Source organism: Chelonia mydas, chromosome 23, assembly GCF_015237465.2.
Source record: "Chelonia mydas isolate rCheMyd1 chromosome 23, rCheMyd1.pri.v2, whole genome shotgun sequence".
NCBI lineage: Eukaryota > Metazoa > Chordata > Testudines > Cheloniidae > Chelonia > Chelonia mydas.
In genome coordinates, this window is record NC_051263.2 from 13,891,639 (window position 1) to 13,909,099 (window position 17,461).

Below are 17,461 nucleotides of genomic sequence, written 5' to 3' on the forward strand. Positions count from 1 at the left end.
TGTGGAATGGGGAGGAGAGAGCAGAACCAGCTGGGCTAGTAGCAGTGGGGAGTTCATCCCCACCCCACCCCCCAATCCATGTCCACCAGATTGGACTGGAGACACCACCATCCATTGGCATCTGCGGCACCTCACCTCCGCCTTAGGGAAATCCCCCGTTCCCTGGCCAGCCTGCTGGATTTCTCAGCAGCTCCAGTGCTGTAGCATGGCGGGGTTTTGGCCATCAGCTCTGCTGGAGGAGCTCCGTGGAGTGATGCTTGTAGGGCATCTGGCCTGGGGTCTGTGGGAAAGACGATGGGGCTAAGAGGCGGGTTGGGCAAAGAGCATTTATTTCAGATCGAGACAGACATCGTTAGCACGATTAGAAAATAGAGGATAACCCCTGAAAAACACAGTGCTAGGAAAACGGGGGGGCGGGTGTGGGAAAGGGAGGGAGCACTAGGAGGCCACTCCCATTTCAGCCACTGTGCCTCTGGCACTGGAGTGGGGCCACTAACAATACAATCTACCAAAGACAAATGTGGTAAAGTACCTGGCACTGCATGTCTCCCCCACCCTGCCCCAGCATGTCCCCGTGCCATGGCAGCGTGACGGAGCCCATCCTCAGAGATCGGCCCCTCCTTGCTCTCTGTGCCCAGTGGAGCAGGTGCCTTGTTGTAAGGAGAGAGGGGACAGCGACCGGGAGCGAACCCAAGTATCCCCCGTGCGGCATCCATCAGAGAGGAGGCCACAACAGCCCCAAGACACAGTGGGCACAGCTCTCCATGGGGCCCAAAGGCTCCTGGGACAGTCCCGCGAGGTCATGGCCAAGCCACTTGGGATGCCAATTCTACCTCACTGCATGGCCCTGTGGGCGTGCCAGCTGCCCCCTTGTTGAGTGGCACATCGGGGACTGGCCACAATCGCACCCCCAGGAAGAGGCGGCTGGGAGTTGCTGGAAGGTGACCTGTGGCTGGAGACGCTGCCAGCCCCGAGGGGCCAAGCTCCGGTGCCTGTCTGAAAAATCAAATTTGTCAACGAATAATAATTAGGGGGCATGGTCAGGGGGGACGGGACCCACCTTGTGGTTCTGAGCTTGGCTGGGGAAAGCGCCGGCTCCCTACGGGTGTGAGAGCATCTGGGGTTCAGCCTGGAATGCACCCCACCCCCTAGGGCTGGGGGCTGCCTCTCTCCCCACACCACCCAGCCTCTCTGCTGTCTGCCCCTGGTTTCCCTGCTTTTTCCTTTCCAACCCTCCACTTGTTCCTTCCTGCCCACCCCCCCCGGGGCTCCCCTCACTCTCCTACCCCTCATCTGACCCTGAGCCATTCCTCAGCCTCTCTCTGCCACCCACCCCCATCTCCCTCTGAGCCCTGCCTCCTGCCCCTACACCTCCATATCTCCCTGTCCCCCTCCTGCCCTGCCTCAGCCTTTCCTCCTACCCCTCTTCCAGCCCCCCCATCCTCCTCCTGCCCCTGTGATCTCCCTCCTGTCCTTCAGGCTGCCCCCAGCCTCCCTGCTGCCCCCACCTGCCCCTCTGACCTCTCAGCTCTCCACATTTCCCTGCAACCCCTTCCTGCCCTCTATATCCCACATCCCTGCCCCCCCCAGATCCCTGTGACCCTTCAACCTTTCTGCCCCCCACATCCCCCTGCCCCCATTCCCACATCCCCCTGCCCTTGTTTCCTGCCCCCTGGCCCCCTCAATGGGTCGTTGTAGGGAGGGGGCACGCTCTACAGCACAGGCTGGTTTCATTCGTGGCCCCCCCCCCCCAAAACAGGAGAGAGCAGCCATTTTGACTGAGGGAAAATGGCCAGCTCCCTCAGGGTGTGTCTACACTGCACACTAAGCCTGGCTCTGACTCAGGTTTGAGACCCAGGCCCCCCTGCCGTCCACACACATGTTGGTCTGACTTGGTTCAGCAAGCGCTCAGGGCCCAGGGCCCTGCTGGGGTGGGGGTGGGTCCCAGCCAGAGTCCTGCTGCGACACGGGTCTTAGCCCCGGTATCTTGCAGTGTGGATGCAGCTCAAGCTGCAGCCCCAAGGCAGAAGGGCCACGCAGTGCAGTGTGGACATGCTAGCCCAGCTGGGGGATCGGGGCCAGCATTTGTAAACTCAGGTTTACAACGCAGACGGTGTGGGCTTGGACACACAGAGTGCACAGGCCCAGCTCCTCCAGACCCAGGTTTACAGTGCAGTGTGTACACAGCCTCCATGCGGAGATGGGGCAGAGGCCAGAAATATCCTCCTGCAGCCTCTGTGCTCCTCTGACAACCCCACAGAGACCTGCTGGTCCCACAGCAAGTGCACCCCTCTTCCAAGGTTCGGGATCAAAACCTCCTCCCTCACATGTGCGTGTCTGTGTTTGTATCTCTGTCTCTCTCACATACACACACATGCACAAGGAGGGTTCTCTCTCACACGCACACGCAGGAGGGTTCTCACATGCATGCAGGAGGAGGGTTCTCTTTCACACACGCGCACGAGGATTCTCTCTCACACACACACAAGGAGGTTTCGCTCTCTCATACACACGCGGGACACACACAAGGAGGTTTCTCTCTCTCTCTCTCTCTCACACACACACACACGTTTCACTCTAGGGTTGCCAACCCTTCAGGATTGTCCTGGAGTATCCAGAAATTAAAGATCAATCTTTAATTAAAGATTATGTCATGTGATGAAACCTCCAGGAATATGTCCAGCCAAAATTGGCAACCCTATTTCACACACACACACACACACGGAAGTTTCAGATACAAACACACACAGGAGGAGGTTTCACACACACACAAGGTTTCATACAGACACATGCACATAGGAAGTTTCACACACACACAGGAGAGGCGGCTTCACATACACATGCACACACGGAGGTTTCACACCTGCACACATGGCAGGAAGTCTCTCACACACACTCGAGGAGGTTTCACACACACATAAGAATGGCCACACTGGTTCGGACCAAAGGTTCATCTAGCCTAGTATCCTGTCTCCTGACAGTGGCCTATGCCAGGTGCCCCAGAGGGAACGAACAGAACAGGGAATCATCAAGTGATCCATCCCGTCACCCATTCCCAGCTTCTGGCAAACAGAGGCTCGGGACACCATCCCTGCCCATCCTGGCTAATAGCCATTGATGGACCTATCCTCCATGAATGTATCTAGCTCTTTTTTTAACCCTGTTATAGTCTTGGCCTTCACAACATCCTCTGGCAGAGTTCCACACACACACGGATATACACACATAAGGAGGTTTATCACACACACACTCATGGATAAGTAGGAGGAAGTTTCACACATGACATTTCACACACATGAATGGACGGACATCCACATGAGGTTTCACACACACACGGACACACAAGGAGGTTTCTCACACACACACACGGACACATAAGGAGGTTTCTCTCTCTCTCACACACACACACACACAGAGGCACAAAAGGTTTCTCACACACACACACGCTGTTCTTGTCTTGGCACGCTGCCTGTGCGTGCTCTCACACCATGTCTACACTGAGGGAAGCAGCTTGGCCTGGCTGTTCCAGACTAACTTCTCCACGCTGGCTAGTGCCGTCTGACAGAGCTATTCCGGATTCACTCCCTGGACCAGGCTGGCCTGCTCCTCTGAGGGCCAGCACCCTGGGGCTGGCTCGCCCTGCTGGGAAGGGGTGAGGCCAAGCCTGGCAAGGGCTGAGGGGGCTAGCGCCTGTGACCGGCCTGGCAGAGCAGAAGGCATCTGAGCCTGCCACCAGGGCTGGGCAGGGGGGTTGCTTTGGGGGCAGAGTGATTGTCCTGGGATTGAGTCCCTTTTCCCTCGGAAGAGTGCGCCCACCTGGGGCTGCAGTTTCAGTCAATCTCTCTGTCCGAACGAGGTTTTAGATAGGGCTGGATCATCGTCCGTTCGCAGGGCAGACTGGCTGCGGGGCCGGTGATACTGTGTGCTCCCCAGGGGGCCCACGTTACCATCCACGCCCCAAGGATGCCCGGAATCCAACTCTGGGTCAGATCCTCCTGTACGGTTGTTGCAGCAGCTTGGATGTGGGCACAGGGAATGCTGCTCCCCTCTCGGTTCCCAACCGTAGCCCAGGGGGGTAGGAGCATGTCAGTGTGTGTCAGCGGGGGCACCAGCTCTCCCTCCGGGGGACGAGCACCCCAGAGAGTGGCAGTGTGGGAATTGGTGCCCCCTTGGTTCCCACGCCCTCCCCGGAAGATGGTGCACTCTGGGAAGAGGTGGCATAGGAGCTGGCACTCCCTGAGTCCCACACCCCCCATGGGCGAGGAGTGCCCCAGCAGGAGCGGGCGTGACAGCTGACACCCCCTCAGTTCCCCATACGGGAGAGACACCCCACAAGGTGGCAGTGTGGGAACTGGTGCCCCTGATTCCCATGCCCTCTCCTCCCATGATGGAGGAGGGCACTGGGGGCGTGGGAACCAAGGGGCAGTGGTTCACGCTCTACGCCGGGGCAGCTACTCCTGGTGGGTCCTCTGGTGGCGGAGGAGGTGGGAGGTGGCTCCGAAGCCCTTCCCGCAGTCGGCGCACTTGTAGGGGCGCTCGCCGGTGTGAGTGGCCCGGTGTCGGGCCAGGTGGGCGTCGCGGGTGAAGGCTTTGCCGCAGACCCCGCACTCAAAGGGCTTCTCGCCCGTGTGGGTGCCCTGGTGCCGGGCCAGGTGGGCGCTGCGGGTGAAGGCTTTGCCACAGACGCCACACTGGAATGGCTTCTCGCCAGTGTGGACGAGCTGGTGCCGGGTCAGGTGGGCGTCGCGGGTGAAGGCCCTGCCACATATGCCGCACTGGTAGGGACGCTCGCCAGTATGGGTGCCATGGTGCCGGGTCAGGTGGGCGTTGCGCCCGAAGGCTTTCCCGCAGTAGGTGCACTTGTAGGGGCGTTCGCCGGAGTGGGTCTCCTGGTGCCGGGCCAGGTGGGCGCTGCGCCCAAAGGCTTTCCCGCAGTGGGTGCAGGCGTAGGGGCGCTCGCCCGCCGGCGGTGGAGCCAGGGCCGGGCCCTTGCCACGGTGGCTGCAGGCATAGGAGCGCTGCTCTCCGCCTGAGTGGGTGCCCAGGTGCCGGGTCAGGTGGGAGCTGCGCCGGAAGCCCTTGCCGCAGTACGGGCACGTGTTGGCCTTCTCACCCATGGGCGTGGCTGGTGGGGGGCTCCAGCAGCCTGGGGTTATGGGCGTGGCCAATCCTCCAACGAGCCTATGTGCAGCCTGGCTTCGCTACCAGGACTGTTCCCTTTGGCTCTTCCCAGGCAGCTTCAGGGCTCCCCTTCTTTCTTCCCTGCTTCCTGTGAGGACAGAGAATCTAGCCGTGAGTTGCTCCTGCTGCCCCATTTCTGGTGAGAGGCAGCGTGGCCTAGCGGATAGAGCACCGGGACTCAGGGCACCTGGCTTCTATTCCCGGTTCTGGCCTCCTGGGCGACCATCCTGCTCCGTGCCTCAGTTTCCCCACTTGTACAATGGGGATTACACTACTGAGCTCCATCGTCAAGGGCTTTGAACTCTATGGATGGAAAGCACTGGGCATTATTATTAATATAGGACCAAGGCCCAGCAGCTGAGCCTGGAATCAGCTGTCTCCAGGCTGTCTCACGAGTACATCTGAGTGCGAGCAGAGCTGCTTGGTGGCCGGCTGGCCTGACTGGCTGATGGGGAGCCAGCGGGCCCTTGCTTTGAAGCTCAGCAGCAGGTTGCTGGCTGCTTAACGCTTATGCCGGCCACTGTGACTGCTCCTGCCCCAGTCTTGCCTCCCAGCCTTCTTCCTGTCCTGCTCTGGTCTGCTCCTTGCCTGGTTTCTGCTCGGATGGGTGACAGCACAGGAACCAGCACCCCCTCATTCCCACCTTGACAATCAGCTGTGTGAAACTTCGGTTGACTGGCAGTTCCAAAAAAATTGGGGAAAAACAAATCATTTTTGGGTCAACCCCAAAATGATTTTTTTTTAAATGTTGGTGAATCTTTTAAAAATCGAAACAATAATTGTTTTGGGTCAAGTGAAATCTTTCCGTCAATCCAAAACATTTTGAGTCGCTTTCAAGATTTTTTAAAAAAATGCATTTGTCTTTTAAAAATAAAATAGAAGGCAGATCCTAACTGAAAAGTTATTTCAGCCAGCAATTCATATAGAAAATGTCATAAGGAAACTTTGGAGTTTTGGGGAATTTTTGTTGTTTATTCCCACGCCCCTCCCCCCCGCGACCAACCATCTGGTGAATCAGACATGAATTCGGGAAGCGTTTTTGGCCTCACTGAATCTGCGTTTTTTGCTGAAAAAAATGTTCCACTCAAAAAATGTCACCGAACTCTAGTTACTTGCTAGAGGGGCTCTGGGCGGCTTTGCTGGGACTCCCGTGCCCCCCTGCAGGGTTCCCAGCCGGTCTAACTCTCTGCTCACCTGGTTTCTCTCCGGTGTTGTCCTTTCCTCCAGGCCCGACTGTGGTCACATCCGCAGGAGCTCACAACAGAAAATCCTACTGAGGGAAAGCATTAAGGTAAGGTCAGGTGTTCCGTGACAGCTCCTAGGATGGTTCTACACTCTCTGCTTCAGGGATCCAGCCAATCTAGAGCTATTTTGGGATGGGACAGGACTAGAACAGGGCAAATAATGGAGTTTTTGGTTAGCTGGCAATTTTGAAAAGTTGGGTGGGAAAAAGAGAGAGTTTCTGGTCAGAACAAAAATGAACGTTTTCAAAATCATAAAGTTGGACAAATCTTTTTCGGAGTCCCTGCTCCCCAGGGTAGAGTCCCCTACCCTGTAAGTATGGCCTGCATTCTGTTTTCCTAGATGGATACATTTTAAATGTAGCTGTACTAAAATGCATATTGTTTGCTTGAGCCCAGTTTACCAAGCAATCCAGATTGTTCTATATCAGTTCCCCCTCCCCCAGCCCCAACCCAGCCATGGATCTGCCACGGCTGGGGGATGCACCCCTCCCCTGGCCCCAACCCAGCCCCAGCCCAGACCTGCCGTGGTGGGGAGAGGTGCCTCTCCCACCCAGCCCAGATGCTGCTGCAGGGAGAGAGAGCTGGGGGCAGTTCTCTCTCCCCACTGTAGCCCTGGGACAGCCTGTACCCCAAACCCCTCATTCCTGGCCCCATCCCAGAGCCTGCACCCCCAGCCGGAGGCATCATCCTCTTCCCTTCTCACACCCCAAATCCCTGCCCCAGCCTGGAGCCCCCTTCCACAATCCAAACTCCTTGACCTCGCCACCCAGCCTAGAGCCCCCTCCTACACCCCAAATCCTTCATCCCTGGCCCCACCCCAGAGCCCGCACCCCCAGCCGGAGCCCTCACCCCCTACACTCCAACCTTCTGCCCCAGTCTTGAGCCCCCTCCCACACTCCAAACTCCTCAGCCCCACCCCTGCCAAATGAGTGTCACACATCACCTCCATATTGGTGCACATAACAAAATTCATTCCACACATGGGTGGGAAAAATTAGAGGGAACACTGTCAGTGACCCATCCTCTTCATTATTTACCACTCCCCCAATTTTTGGGTCATCTGCAAACTTTATCTTTGATGATTTTATGTTTTCTTCTAGTCATTGATAAAGATGTTAAATAACGTAGGGCTAAGAACAGATCCCTGCGGGACCCCCTTGACACATATCTCCCAAATGATGATTCCCCATTTAGAGTTACATTTTTTGAGACCTATCAGTTAGCCAGTTTTTACTCCATTTAATGTGAGCCACATTAAATTTATATTGTTCTAGTTTTTAAATCAAAATGTCATGCAGTACCAAGTCAAACGCTTTGCACAAGTCTATTACGTCAACACTATTACCTTTATCAACCAAACTTTTAATCCCATCAAAAAAAATAGCATGTTAATTTGACAGCTCCCAGAGTCTCATAGACTTTAAGGCCAGAAGGGACCATCATGATCATCTAGTCTGACCTCCTGCACATCGCAGGCCACAGAACCTCATCCAGCCACTCCTGTAATAGACCCCACACCTCTGGCTGAGTTACAGAAGTCCCGAAATCATGATATAAAGAGCCCTCTCCTGATTTAAAGACTTCACGTTACAGAGATGCCAAAATTTACACTAGTTTAAACCTGCAGGTGACCCATGCCCCATGCTGCAGAGGAAGGCGAAAACCCCCCCATGGTCTCTGCAAATCTGACCCAGGGGAAAATTCCTTCCTGACCCCAAATACGCTGATCAGTTGGACCCTGAGCATATGGGCAAGACCCACCAGTCAGACAGCTGGGAAAGAATTCTCTGCAGTAAGTAAGAGCTCTCCCCATCTAGTGTCCCATCATTGGCCGTTGGAAATATTTGCTACTAGCAGTCACAGATCAGTCGTAGGCAGTCCGATCATACCACACCTCTATAAACTTATCAAGTTCAGTCTTGAAGCCATTTCAGTTTTTTTCCCCAACTGCTCCTCTTGGAAGATTGTCCCAGAACTTCACTCCTCCGATGGCTAGAAAGCTTCATCTAATTTCAAGCCTAAACCTGTTTATGGCCAGTTTACATCCATTTTTTCTTGTGTCCACATTGGTGCTTGATTTAAATAACTCCTCTCCCTCCCTGGTGTTTATCCCTCTGATGTATTTATAGAGAGGAATCATATCTCCCTTCAGCCTTCTTTCGGTCAGGCTAAACAAGCTAAGCTCATTAAATCTTCTCTCATAAGGTGGGTTCTCCATTCCTCTGATCATCCTAGTAGTAGCCCTTCTCTGAACCTGTTTCAGCTTGAAATCATCTTTCTGAAACATGGGAGACCAGAACTGCACAGAGAATTCCAGGTGAGGGCTCACCAGCGCCTTGTATAATGGCAATACCACTTCCCTAGCTCTACTGGAGATTGTGGGAGAAGCTTGGCTTTCATTTGTTTATTTTTAAAACTTTTAAAAAAAATCTCAGTTCCCATTTGTGTGTTTCGCTTGTTTGGGGGAGCTGCAGGGGGGATAATGGATAAAGCATTGGGCTGGAACTCAGGAGATCTTTGGGTTCTTTGCTACTGGCCTGCTGGGTGACCGGGGCCAGTCACAGGCCCACTCTGTGCGTCAGTTTCCCCATCTGTAGAATGGGGCTAATGATACTGAGCTCCTCAGTAAAGAGCTTTGAGAGCTGCTGGCTGGCCCCAGGCCCCTCCCCCCTTCAGCCTTCTCCCCCCCCCCCCCAAAGATCCCAGCCCCCCACCTCCAGCTGCCAACCCCAGCTTCCCCCTTTCTTCCACCCCAGTTCCCAGCCCCCTCCCCTCACCAGCCCCAGCCCCTTCCCTGCAGCCCCCTTTCCCACCCCCAGCTCCCAGCCTCCCCACCACCAGCTCCCAACCCCCATCTCCTCCAGATCCCAGCCCCCCAGTGCCCCTCCCCAGCTGCAGCTCCCTGCACCTTCTCAACCTCAGCCGCCGGCCCCCCTTCCCTTCCCAGCACTAGTTCCACCCCCTTCCCTGCAGCCCCTCTTCCCCTCATCTGCAGCTCCCAGCCCCCCCTCCCCAGCTGCAGCTCTCATCCCAGCCCCCCTCCTCCCCAGCTGCAGCTCTCACCCCAGCCCCCCTCCTCCCCAGCTGCAGATCCCAGCTCCCTGCCCCCCTCCTCCCCAGCTGCAGCTCTCACCCCCAGCTGCAGATCCCAGCTCCCTGCCCCCCTCCTCCCCAGCTGCAGCTCTCACCCCAGCCCCCCTCCTCCCCAGCTACAGATCCCAGCTCCCTGACCCCCAGCTGCAGCTCTTTCCCTCCCCCAGCTGCTGTGGCCCCCAGACCCCCCGAGCTGCAGCCCAGCCGCCCCCACCCGCTCTCACCGGTGCACACGCCGGGCTGGGCGCAGGAAGGTGCCCGGGCCCCTCTCTCGGTCTCTCCTCCCCCAGCCCCGGCTCCGCTCTGCACCGCAGCGGCTGCCAGCTCGATGGTTGTTAACCCTTCCCCCGCCAGACGGCAGGCAGACATCCCCCCAGCCTCCCCCTGCCCCGAACGCCTGGGTTCCGCAGGGCGCCCCTGGAGGAGCCGAAGGGCAGCGCCCGGGGCCCCCTGGGGGCTGAGCAGAGCTGGGCACAGCACGGAGTTTCCGGTCCCTGGCTGATTCCCCAAAGTGGGGGGCGATTGGGGGGGGGGGGTCATTTCAAGTTGAAAATAGCTGAAATGTTTAGTGTCTTGAAAAGTCGGAAGGAGAAAAAATCATTTTTCCCTTTGACTTCGGGTGGAGAAATGTCCTGTGGGATCAAACCGTTTTGCTCTTGAGCAGTTTCAAATATTTAAAAATAAAAATAAAACCAGGGGACGTTTCGAAACAAAACGCCCTTTGGAACCAAAAACTAGACACAATCTGCCTCTGGGGGAGACGAACTTGATCTCTTTGTCCCATGAGATTACAGGTTTGGGGGATAACCGCGACGTAATAGACGTAGACTTCTGCAAGGCGTTTGGCTTGGTCCCGCCTGGCACTCTGCCTAAACAATCTAGAACGCTATAAAATGAACAGGACCCACGTCGAATGAATTAAAAAAGGGTGGATAGGTCTCAAAATGTAACTGTAAACAGGGAATCAAGAGGCTGCATTTCTACTGAGTGGGGTCCCGCAGGTATCGGTTCTCGGCCGTCTGCTGTGAAACATTTTTGTCAGTGACCTGGGTGAAAACATAAAATCATCATGGATAACGTCTGCAGATGACACAAAAATTGGGGAAGTGGTAAATAATGCAGAGGACAGGTCACTGACTCAGAGCAATTGGATAAACTGAGCGCAAGCAAACGAGACATTTTAATGCAGCTAAATGTAAATGTATCCATCTAGGAACAAAGAATGTCGGCCATATAGAGGATGAGATGCTCTCTCCTGGGAAGCAGTGACTGGGAAAAAAGATTTGGGGGTTGTGGTGGGGGTTGTGAGAAGTGGAATCTGTCATGCCTCTACACGATTGGCACGCTTGTAGGGTTTCAAGATAAGAACATAGGAATGGCATATTGGGTCAGACCAATGGCCCACCTAGGCCCATATCTTGTCTTTGACAGTGGCCAGTGCCAGATGCTTCAGAGGGAATGAACAGACCAGGGCAAATGCCCTGTCATCTAGTCCCAGCTTTCAGCAGTTGGAGGTTTAGGGACACCTGGAGTCTATCTTGGCTACTAGCCAGTGATGGACCTATCCTCCATGAACTTATCTCATTCTTTTTTGAACCCAACTTTTGGCCTTCACAACATCATGTGGCAATGAGTTCCACAGGTTGAGTGTGTGTTGTGTGAAGAAATATTTCCTTATGTTTGTTTAAAACCTGCTATTAATTCAATCAGGTGACCCCCTAGTTCTTGTGTCACGTGAAGGGGTAAATAACACTTCCCTATCCCCTTTCTCCACACCAGTCATGATTTTATAGACCTCCATCATATCCCCCCTTAGTCGTCTCTTTTCCAAGCTGATCAGCCTCCATCTTTTTAATCTCTCCTCGTGTGGTAGCTGTTCCATCCCTCTAAATTTTTTCTTTACTCTTCTTTGCACCTCTTCCAACTCTAAGAGAGCTTTTCTCCGATAGGGCGACCAGCACTGCATGCAGTATTTCACGTCAACAGAGAGGACAGGTCACTGATCCCCAGCAATGTGGATTGCTTGGGGAGGTGGACACAAGCCAGCAATATGCCAAAGTAAAGTCGTACAGCTAGGAACAAAGAACGCAGGCCATACCTACAGGACGGGGGACTCTATCCTGGGAAGCAGTGACTCTGAGAAAGATGTGGGGGTGGATGATCGGCTGAACACGAGCTCCCAGTGCGACGCTGTGGCCAAAAGGGCTAATGCAATCCTGGGATGCACAAACAGGGGAAATTTGAGTAGGAGTCAGGAGGTTCTTTTCCCTCTGGATTTGGCACCAGGGTGACTACTGCTGGAATCCTGTGTCCAGTTCTGGGGCCCACCATTCAGGAAGGATGTGGATAAACTGGAGAGGCGTCAGCAAGGAGCCAGGAGAATGATGAAAGGTTTGGAAAACACAGTGATAGACACTTTATAGCGTCAGACTTTAGAACAAGTACCCTCCTGCTTTCTCACATCTTGCCCCTTGGCAGGGGTGCTGGAATGGGGGGGGCCCAACAGGCTGTGACCCTCCCACTTTTTGCCACAGGCCCAGCCCCCTGCCTCACCTCTTCCCCTGGAGGCTCTTCCCCCACACCAGGCTGGAAGTTGGAGCTTGGCTCGGATAAGAGCAGCCTGGGGAGCCTAGGCAGCTGTGGGGAACTGCAGACCCTCCACCTACCTGGGTAGGGGGGCCTGAGAGCAGCCCCCAGCCTGAGTCCCTGCCCAGGGCAGATAGTGGGTCATTAGTTCCCCACAGCTGCCCAGGTGGTTCTTACCATGGCCTGGCTCTGGCTCTTCGGCCCCCGAGGCCCCGCCCCACAGCCAGGCCAAAAGCCAGAGCTGGGTCGGGAGCTGTGGGGAGCCATGGACCTTCCACCTGCCCTGGGTGGGAAGTCCGGGGGGGCAGGGAGCAGGTGGAGGGACCCAGGCTCCCTGCTCCCCCACCTCCAGCTTCTGGCATGGCTGGGGGGCAGGGCCTTGGAGGGGAAGGGGTGGGGCCACAGGGAGGCCTCATGGACCCCCCCCTCCCATTTTTAGGAGGAATCAATGGCTCCTGCCCCTTGGGAGGAGGCCACAAAGCTGCCTCATTAGCCACTTTCAAATCCCTCCTGAAAACTCTCCTTTGCCATGGTGCCTCTAAAAAACTTGACGAGAGTTTGGCTGCTGATGTGTTGAGATCCTGTCTGTCACACTGACCAGTATTATCTTGTTGTTCCCTTGAACTCCCCCATCTGTCTGTCTCTCTCCATCTCTTGTCTCCAGCTGCTTGAGAAATGGATATGCCATCCCATAAAAAAATTCCAATTTTTCCGAAAGAAAGAAAGAAAGAAAGAAAGAAAGATCATTCTGATTGGAACAACTAGCCACATTTTTCAATGTTTGCACACAACTAAATTTCCCCCAAAATCAAAAAAAAAAAAAAAAAAAAAAAATCAGGTCTGTCAAAATGTTTCTTTTGCATTTTGACCCTTTTTAATTTTTTTAAAGGCTCTTACATAAAATAAAGCGAATTTCAGTACAAAAAAGTAGCTTTTGAGGCAAGAAAAATCAAATCTTTTGGTCCTGCAAAATGTCGACACAGAATGGTTCCACGTTGTCGAAACGTTTTCCCCCCCCAAAACATTTTTTGAAATAAAATCTTGTCACCATTTCTCCAAATACATATATAAATAAATACAAATGGGTTTTGTCAAAACAGCATTTTCCAATGGAAAACTGTTTAGACAAAATTTTTCCAGTCAGCTCGTCTTACACGTGGATTATAAACTCTTTGGGGGCAGGAGTTGTCTCTTTGTACAGCGCCTAGCACAATGAGGCCCTGGGCCATGACTGGGGCTTCTGGGTGCGACCATAATACACGTAATAAATAATGTACAGAGCTACATTAGTACAGATAACAAATAATAATAATTCACATACTGGGTACAAGGAGAACAACCAGTTGCCTAACCTCTCTCCAGAAGATTGTAGTAGAGATGGGGAACAAAACACAGTTGTTCTGGCCTGTGTCCACAAGATCCCCCTTCTTCTCCCATGGCTGAAATGTAAATTGGGCTGTAATCTATTCATCCAGTGGACCAGCATATGCCCAACCCTGTTGGCCTGGCCTGCCCTTAGGCATTCTGCCAGCAGAGCTATATTGGCTAGGAGTATGAAACGAATCAGATAAAGCTGGTTGAAACTTTTTGACCGACATTCTTTTGCCAGCGAGAAAGGCAAATTTAGCAACGCCAAAACATTTCGCTAATTCGTATCCAAGTTGCCAAATTGCTCGTTTAAAAAAGAAATACCTAAAAAGAAAAAAATTAAAAATAACCCACCCTAAAACACATACCTAAAATAACATAACTAAAAAACAATAAAGGAATAATAATAATAAAATGATAAAAATTAAAAATAAATACCTACAAAAATAAAAGGAATTCCCCCAAATATCTAAAACAAATACCTAAACACAATTATAATAAATGATAGTTAAGCATTACAATAAATAATAAAATAATAACAATAAAATGATAATAAGAAATAAAAAATAAATACCTAAAAATATTTCTTAAAAAAATCAAGAAGTATCTAAAACAAATACTTGCAATAAAATAAATGTTAATAAGGTAATAAGAAGTAATAATAATAAAATGATCAGAAAGAAAAAAACCTAAAAACAATTTTTAAAACATAAAATAATTCCTGAAACAAATATCTAACCTAAAATAAATAATTGGTGTTAATAATAATAAATAATTATAAAATAATATTAATACAATGATAATAAGAAATACAAATAAATACCTAATTAATTATACCTAAAACAAATACCTCAAATAAAATACATAATTGTTAAGGAATAATAATAAAATAATAAGAAATAAAAAACAAATACAACAAAAATTTAAAAAATCAAAACCTTTTGTTTCGACATTTTCTAACCAAAACATGCTGACATTTAAGTTCAAAACAACTTTTTGCTTTGAAATGTCCTTTACTTTCATCTTTCAAAAAATCCAAAACATTGAAAAATGGTGGAACCCAAAAGGATTCGGGTCGAGCAAAACGATAATTCAATCAGACATGAATATTTTTTTTTAATGAATTTGCCCAAAATCTCAAAAATGTTCACTTTCGGTCTGACCCAAAATGCTTTTTTCCCCCTTTTCAAACCAAAAAAATCAGTTATCCTCCCAGCTCTAGCCCTGCCCAAAGAGCTCTGCCAGCGAAAACCCCCGTGGAGATGCAGTTGTATTAGCAAAAAAGTCCTTTTGCTGGCAGAGCTTCTTTGGTTCAGGGAACAAAGCTATTTCTGCAAAATGTGTATCTCACCTAGGAGCATTTGCCAGGTTAGCTCTGCTGGAATTGCTATACTGGCAAACCCCTTCTAGCGCACACCAAGCCTAAAGGTAGAAGAAGAGAGGAAGCAGAGGTTAGTGGTTAGAGAACTGAGAGTTCAATTTCCTGCTATGCCGCAAACTTCCAGCAGGTCTGTGGTACGTCTACACTGCAATCAAATGCAGGGGTCAGCTGACTCGGGCTCTTGGGGCTGGGAAATTGCAATGTAGCCATTCAGGCTCTGAGACCCCCGCAGGGTGACGTGGGTCCCAGAGTCTGGGCCCAAGCCTGAATGTCTATACTGCAATTTAACAGTCCCACGAGCCTCAGCCAGCTGTCCCGGCCCAGCTGCGGGTGTTTTATTGTGGCACAGATGAACTCTTAGCCTCTCTGGGTGCATCTACACTCCAAAAAAACCCAGAAAACCCATGGCAGCAAGTCTCAGAGCCTGGGTCGACTAACTCGGGCTCATGCGACAGGGCTAAATCTAGCAGCGTTGACTTTCTCACCCAAGCTCTGAGGGCCATCCCCCTTGCTGGGTTTCAGACCCTGGGCTCCAGCCTGAGTCCTCACTGCTAACTGTAGCCCTATGTGTCAAAGTCAGTTGACCTGGGCTCTGAGTTGCTGCTGGGTTATTTTTTGCTGTGTCATACCCGCCGTGCCTCAGTTTCCCATCTGTACAACCGGGCTAATGGCACTTTCCCACCTCCCAGTGCTGTTGTGAGGCGAAACGTGTTAAAGCCTGTGAGGGCAAGTGCTAGAGAAGAGCCGAGTATTATTACACGTCAACGTTTTACCGACGGGGCTGTAGCCGTTAGGGGGCTGTTTTCTGCTGACATGGCTACACTAGCAAAATCCCTGATGTAGCCACAGGCAATGGTTACACTACAGATTTCTGCCAGCACAGCTGTCAGGAGGGGTACAATCGCTGACCTAGAGACCTGTACCAGAAAAGGCTCTCGCAGAGGCAGCGATACCAGCAAACCTGTGCCTTACTAATATAGCCCGTTTCACTCATGGGGTGGTTTTACTAACACCGGTATAATCCTCTTCCTGGGTAGATCTCCGAACAATTGACCAAGGAGGGCAGTATCTTTATCATGTCATAGATGGGAGAAACTGAGGCACAGAGTTACATCCCCCTGCCGATTTGCTTAAAGTCACCCAGAGATGGGAAGAGAAACCAGGTGTTCTGCATCCCAAACCAGTGCTCTCTCCATTGGTCCATGCCGCCGGTAGCTGCGCCAGCCTTCCTATACCAGTCAAGGCCTCGTAGTGTAGACGTGGCCATTGGTATAACTGTGGATGGGGTATGTGTAGGTTGGAGTTTGAGGGGTGTGCAGGGGTCTGTGTGTGGGGCGGGACTGGAAGGGTGTTTGGGATCCGTGTGGGGCTGGAGGGACGTTCGGGGTCCATGTGTGGGACAGGAGGGGGGTTGGGGGTCCGTGTGCGGGGTGGGACTGGAAGGGCTTTGAGGATCTGTGTGTGTCAGTTGGGGCGGGAGGGGTGTTCGGGGTCTGTGTGTGGGAGTCGGGGCGGGAGAGACGATGCACCCTGGGTGTGGGGCAGGGGAGGCGTAGGGGGTTCGGGGGGCAGGAGAAGCGTTGAGGGGTCTATGGGGGGATTGAGCAGGAGAGGCGATGGGATCCAGGTGTGGGGCAGGAGGCGTGTTGAGGGGTCTGTGTGTGGGGTGGGTGGGGTGTTGGGGTCTGGGTGTGGGGCAGGAGGGGCGTTGGGGGTCCAGGTATGGGGCGGAAGGGGCGCTGGGGTCTCTGTGGGGGTTGGGGTGGGAGGGGTGTTGGGGGTCCGGGTGTGGGGCAGGAGGGGCGTTGGGGGTCCAGGTGTGGGACAGGAGGGGGGTTGGGGTCTCTATGGAGGTTGGGATGGGAGGGCTGTTGGGGGTCTGTATGTGGGGCGGGAGGGGCGTTGGGGTCTGGGTGTTGGGCGCACGGGGTCTCTGTGTGGAGGTGTGTGTGTGGGGCGGGAGGGGGATCCGGGGTCTCTGTGGGGGTCCAGGTGTGGCGCGGGAGGGGCGTTGGGGGTTCAGGTGTGGGGCGGGAGTGGGGTCCGGGGTCTCTGTGGGTGCCAGCTGTTGGGCAGGAGGAGGGTTTGGGGTCTCTGTGGGATCCGGGTGTAGGGCAGGAGGGGCGTTGGGGTCTCTGTGGGGAAAGGGGTGGGAGGGGTGTTGGGGGTCAGGGTGTGGGGCAGGAGGGAGGTTGGGGGTCTGGCTGTGGGGCGGGACGGAGGTTGGGGGTTCGGCTGCGGGGCAGGAACGGGGGGTTCAGGGTCTCTGTGGGGTCCGGCTGTGGGGTGGGAGAGGGGTTGGGGGTCCAGCTGTGGGGCAGGAAGGGGCTTCGGGGTCTCTGTGGGGTCCGGCTGTGGGGCGGGAGGGGGATTGGGGGTCCGGCTGTGGGGGGCAGGAGGGGGATTCGGGGTCTCTGTGGGGTCCAGCTGTGGGGCGGGAGAGCGGTTGGGGATCCAGCTGTGGGGGGCAGGAAGGGGCTTCGGGGTCTCTGTGGGGCCCGGCTGTGGGGCGGGAGGCTCTGATGGGGCGGGGGCGCTGTGCCGGGAGCTCCGGGGCTCTCAGCGCCCCTCGGCTCTGCCCCGGCCCCCGGCGCCCGCCCCGCGGCTC

At 53.5% G+C, this 17,461-nt stretch overlaps 1 protein-coding gene across 4 annotated transcripts; it reads right to left on the bottom strand.

Annotated features, from left to right (window-relative positions):
- Positions 1-308: 308 nt before the first annotated feature.
- On the bottom strand, positions 309-9,853 carry LOC102943580 (zinc finger protein 391). Of its 4 annotated transcripts, none has more exons than XM_037888696.2 (3): positions 9,743-9,853; positions 6,376-6,451; positions 309-5,269 (listed from the first exon to the last, which is right to left on the bottom strand). In XM_037888696.2, exon 3 carries the CDS (start codon positions 5,115-5,117, stop codon positions 4,452-4,454), a length of 666 nt encoding a protein of 221 aa, XP_037744624.1. In that variant the 5' UTR covers positions 5,118-5,269; positions 6,376-6,451; positions 9,743-9,853; the 3' UTR covers positions 309-4,451. The 4 variants fall into 4 exon arrangements, with proteins under 4 accessions (XP_037744624.1, XP_037744622.1, XP_037744623.1 ...); XM_037888694.2 differs by having other exon boundaries at positions 309-5,484; XM_037888695.2 differs by having other exon boundaries at positions 6,376-6,454.
- Between the last annotated feature and the right edge of the window lie 7,608 nt (positions 9,854-17,461).

What these genes read in the sequence shown, in the direction of transcription:
- LOC102943580 (XM_037888696.2), bottom strand. Translation starts at nt 5,117, where the DNA reads ATGGGTGAGAAGGCCAACACGTGCCCGTACTGCGGCAAGGGCTTCCGG.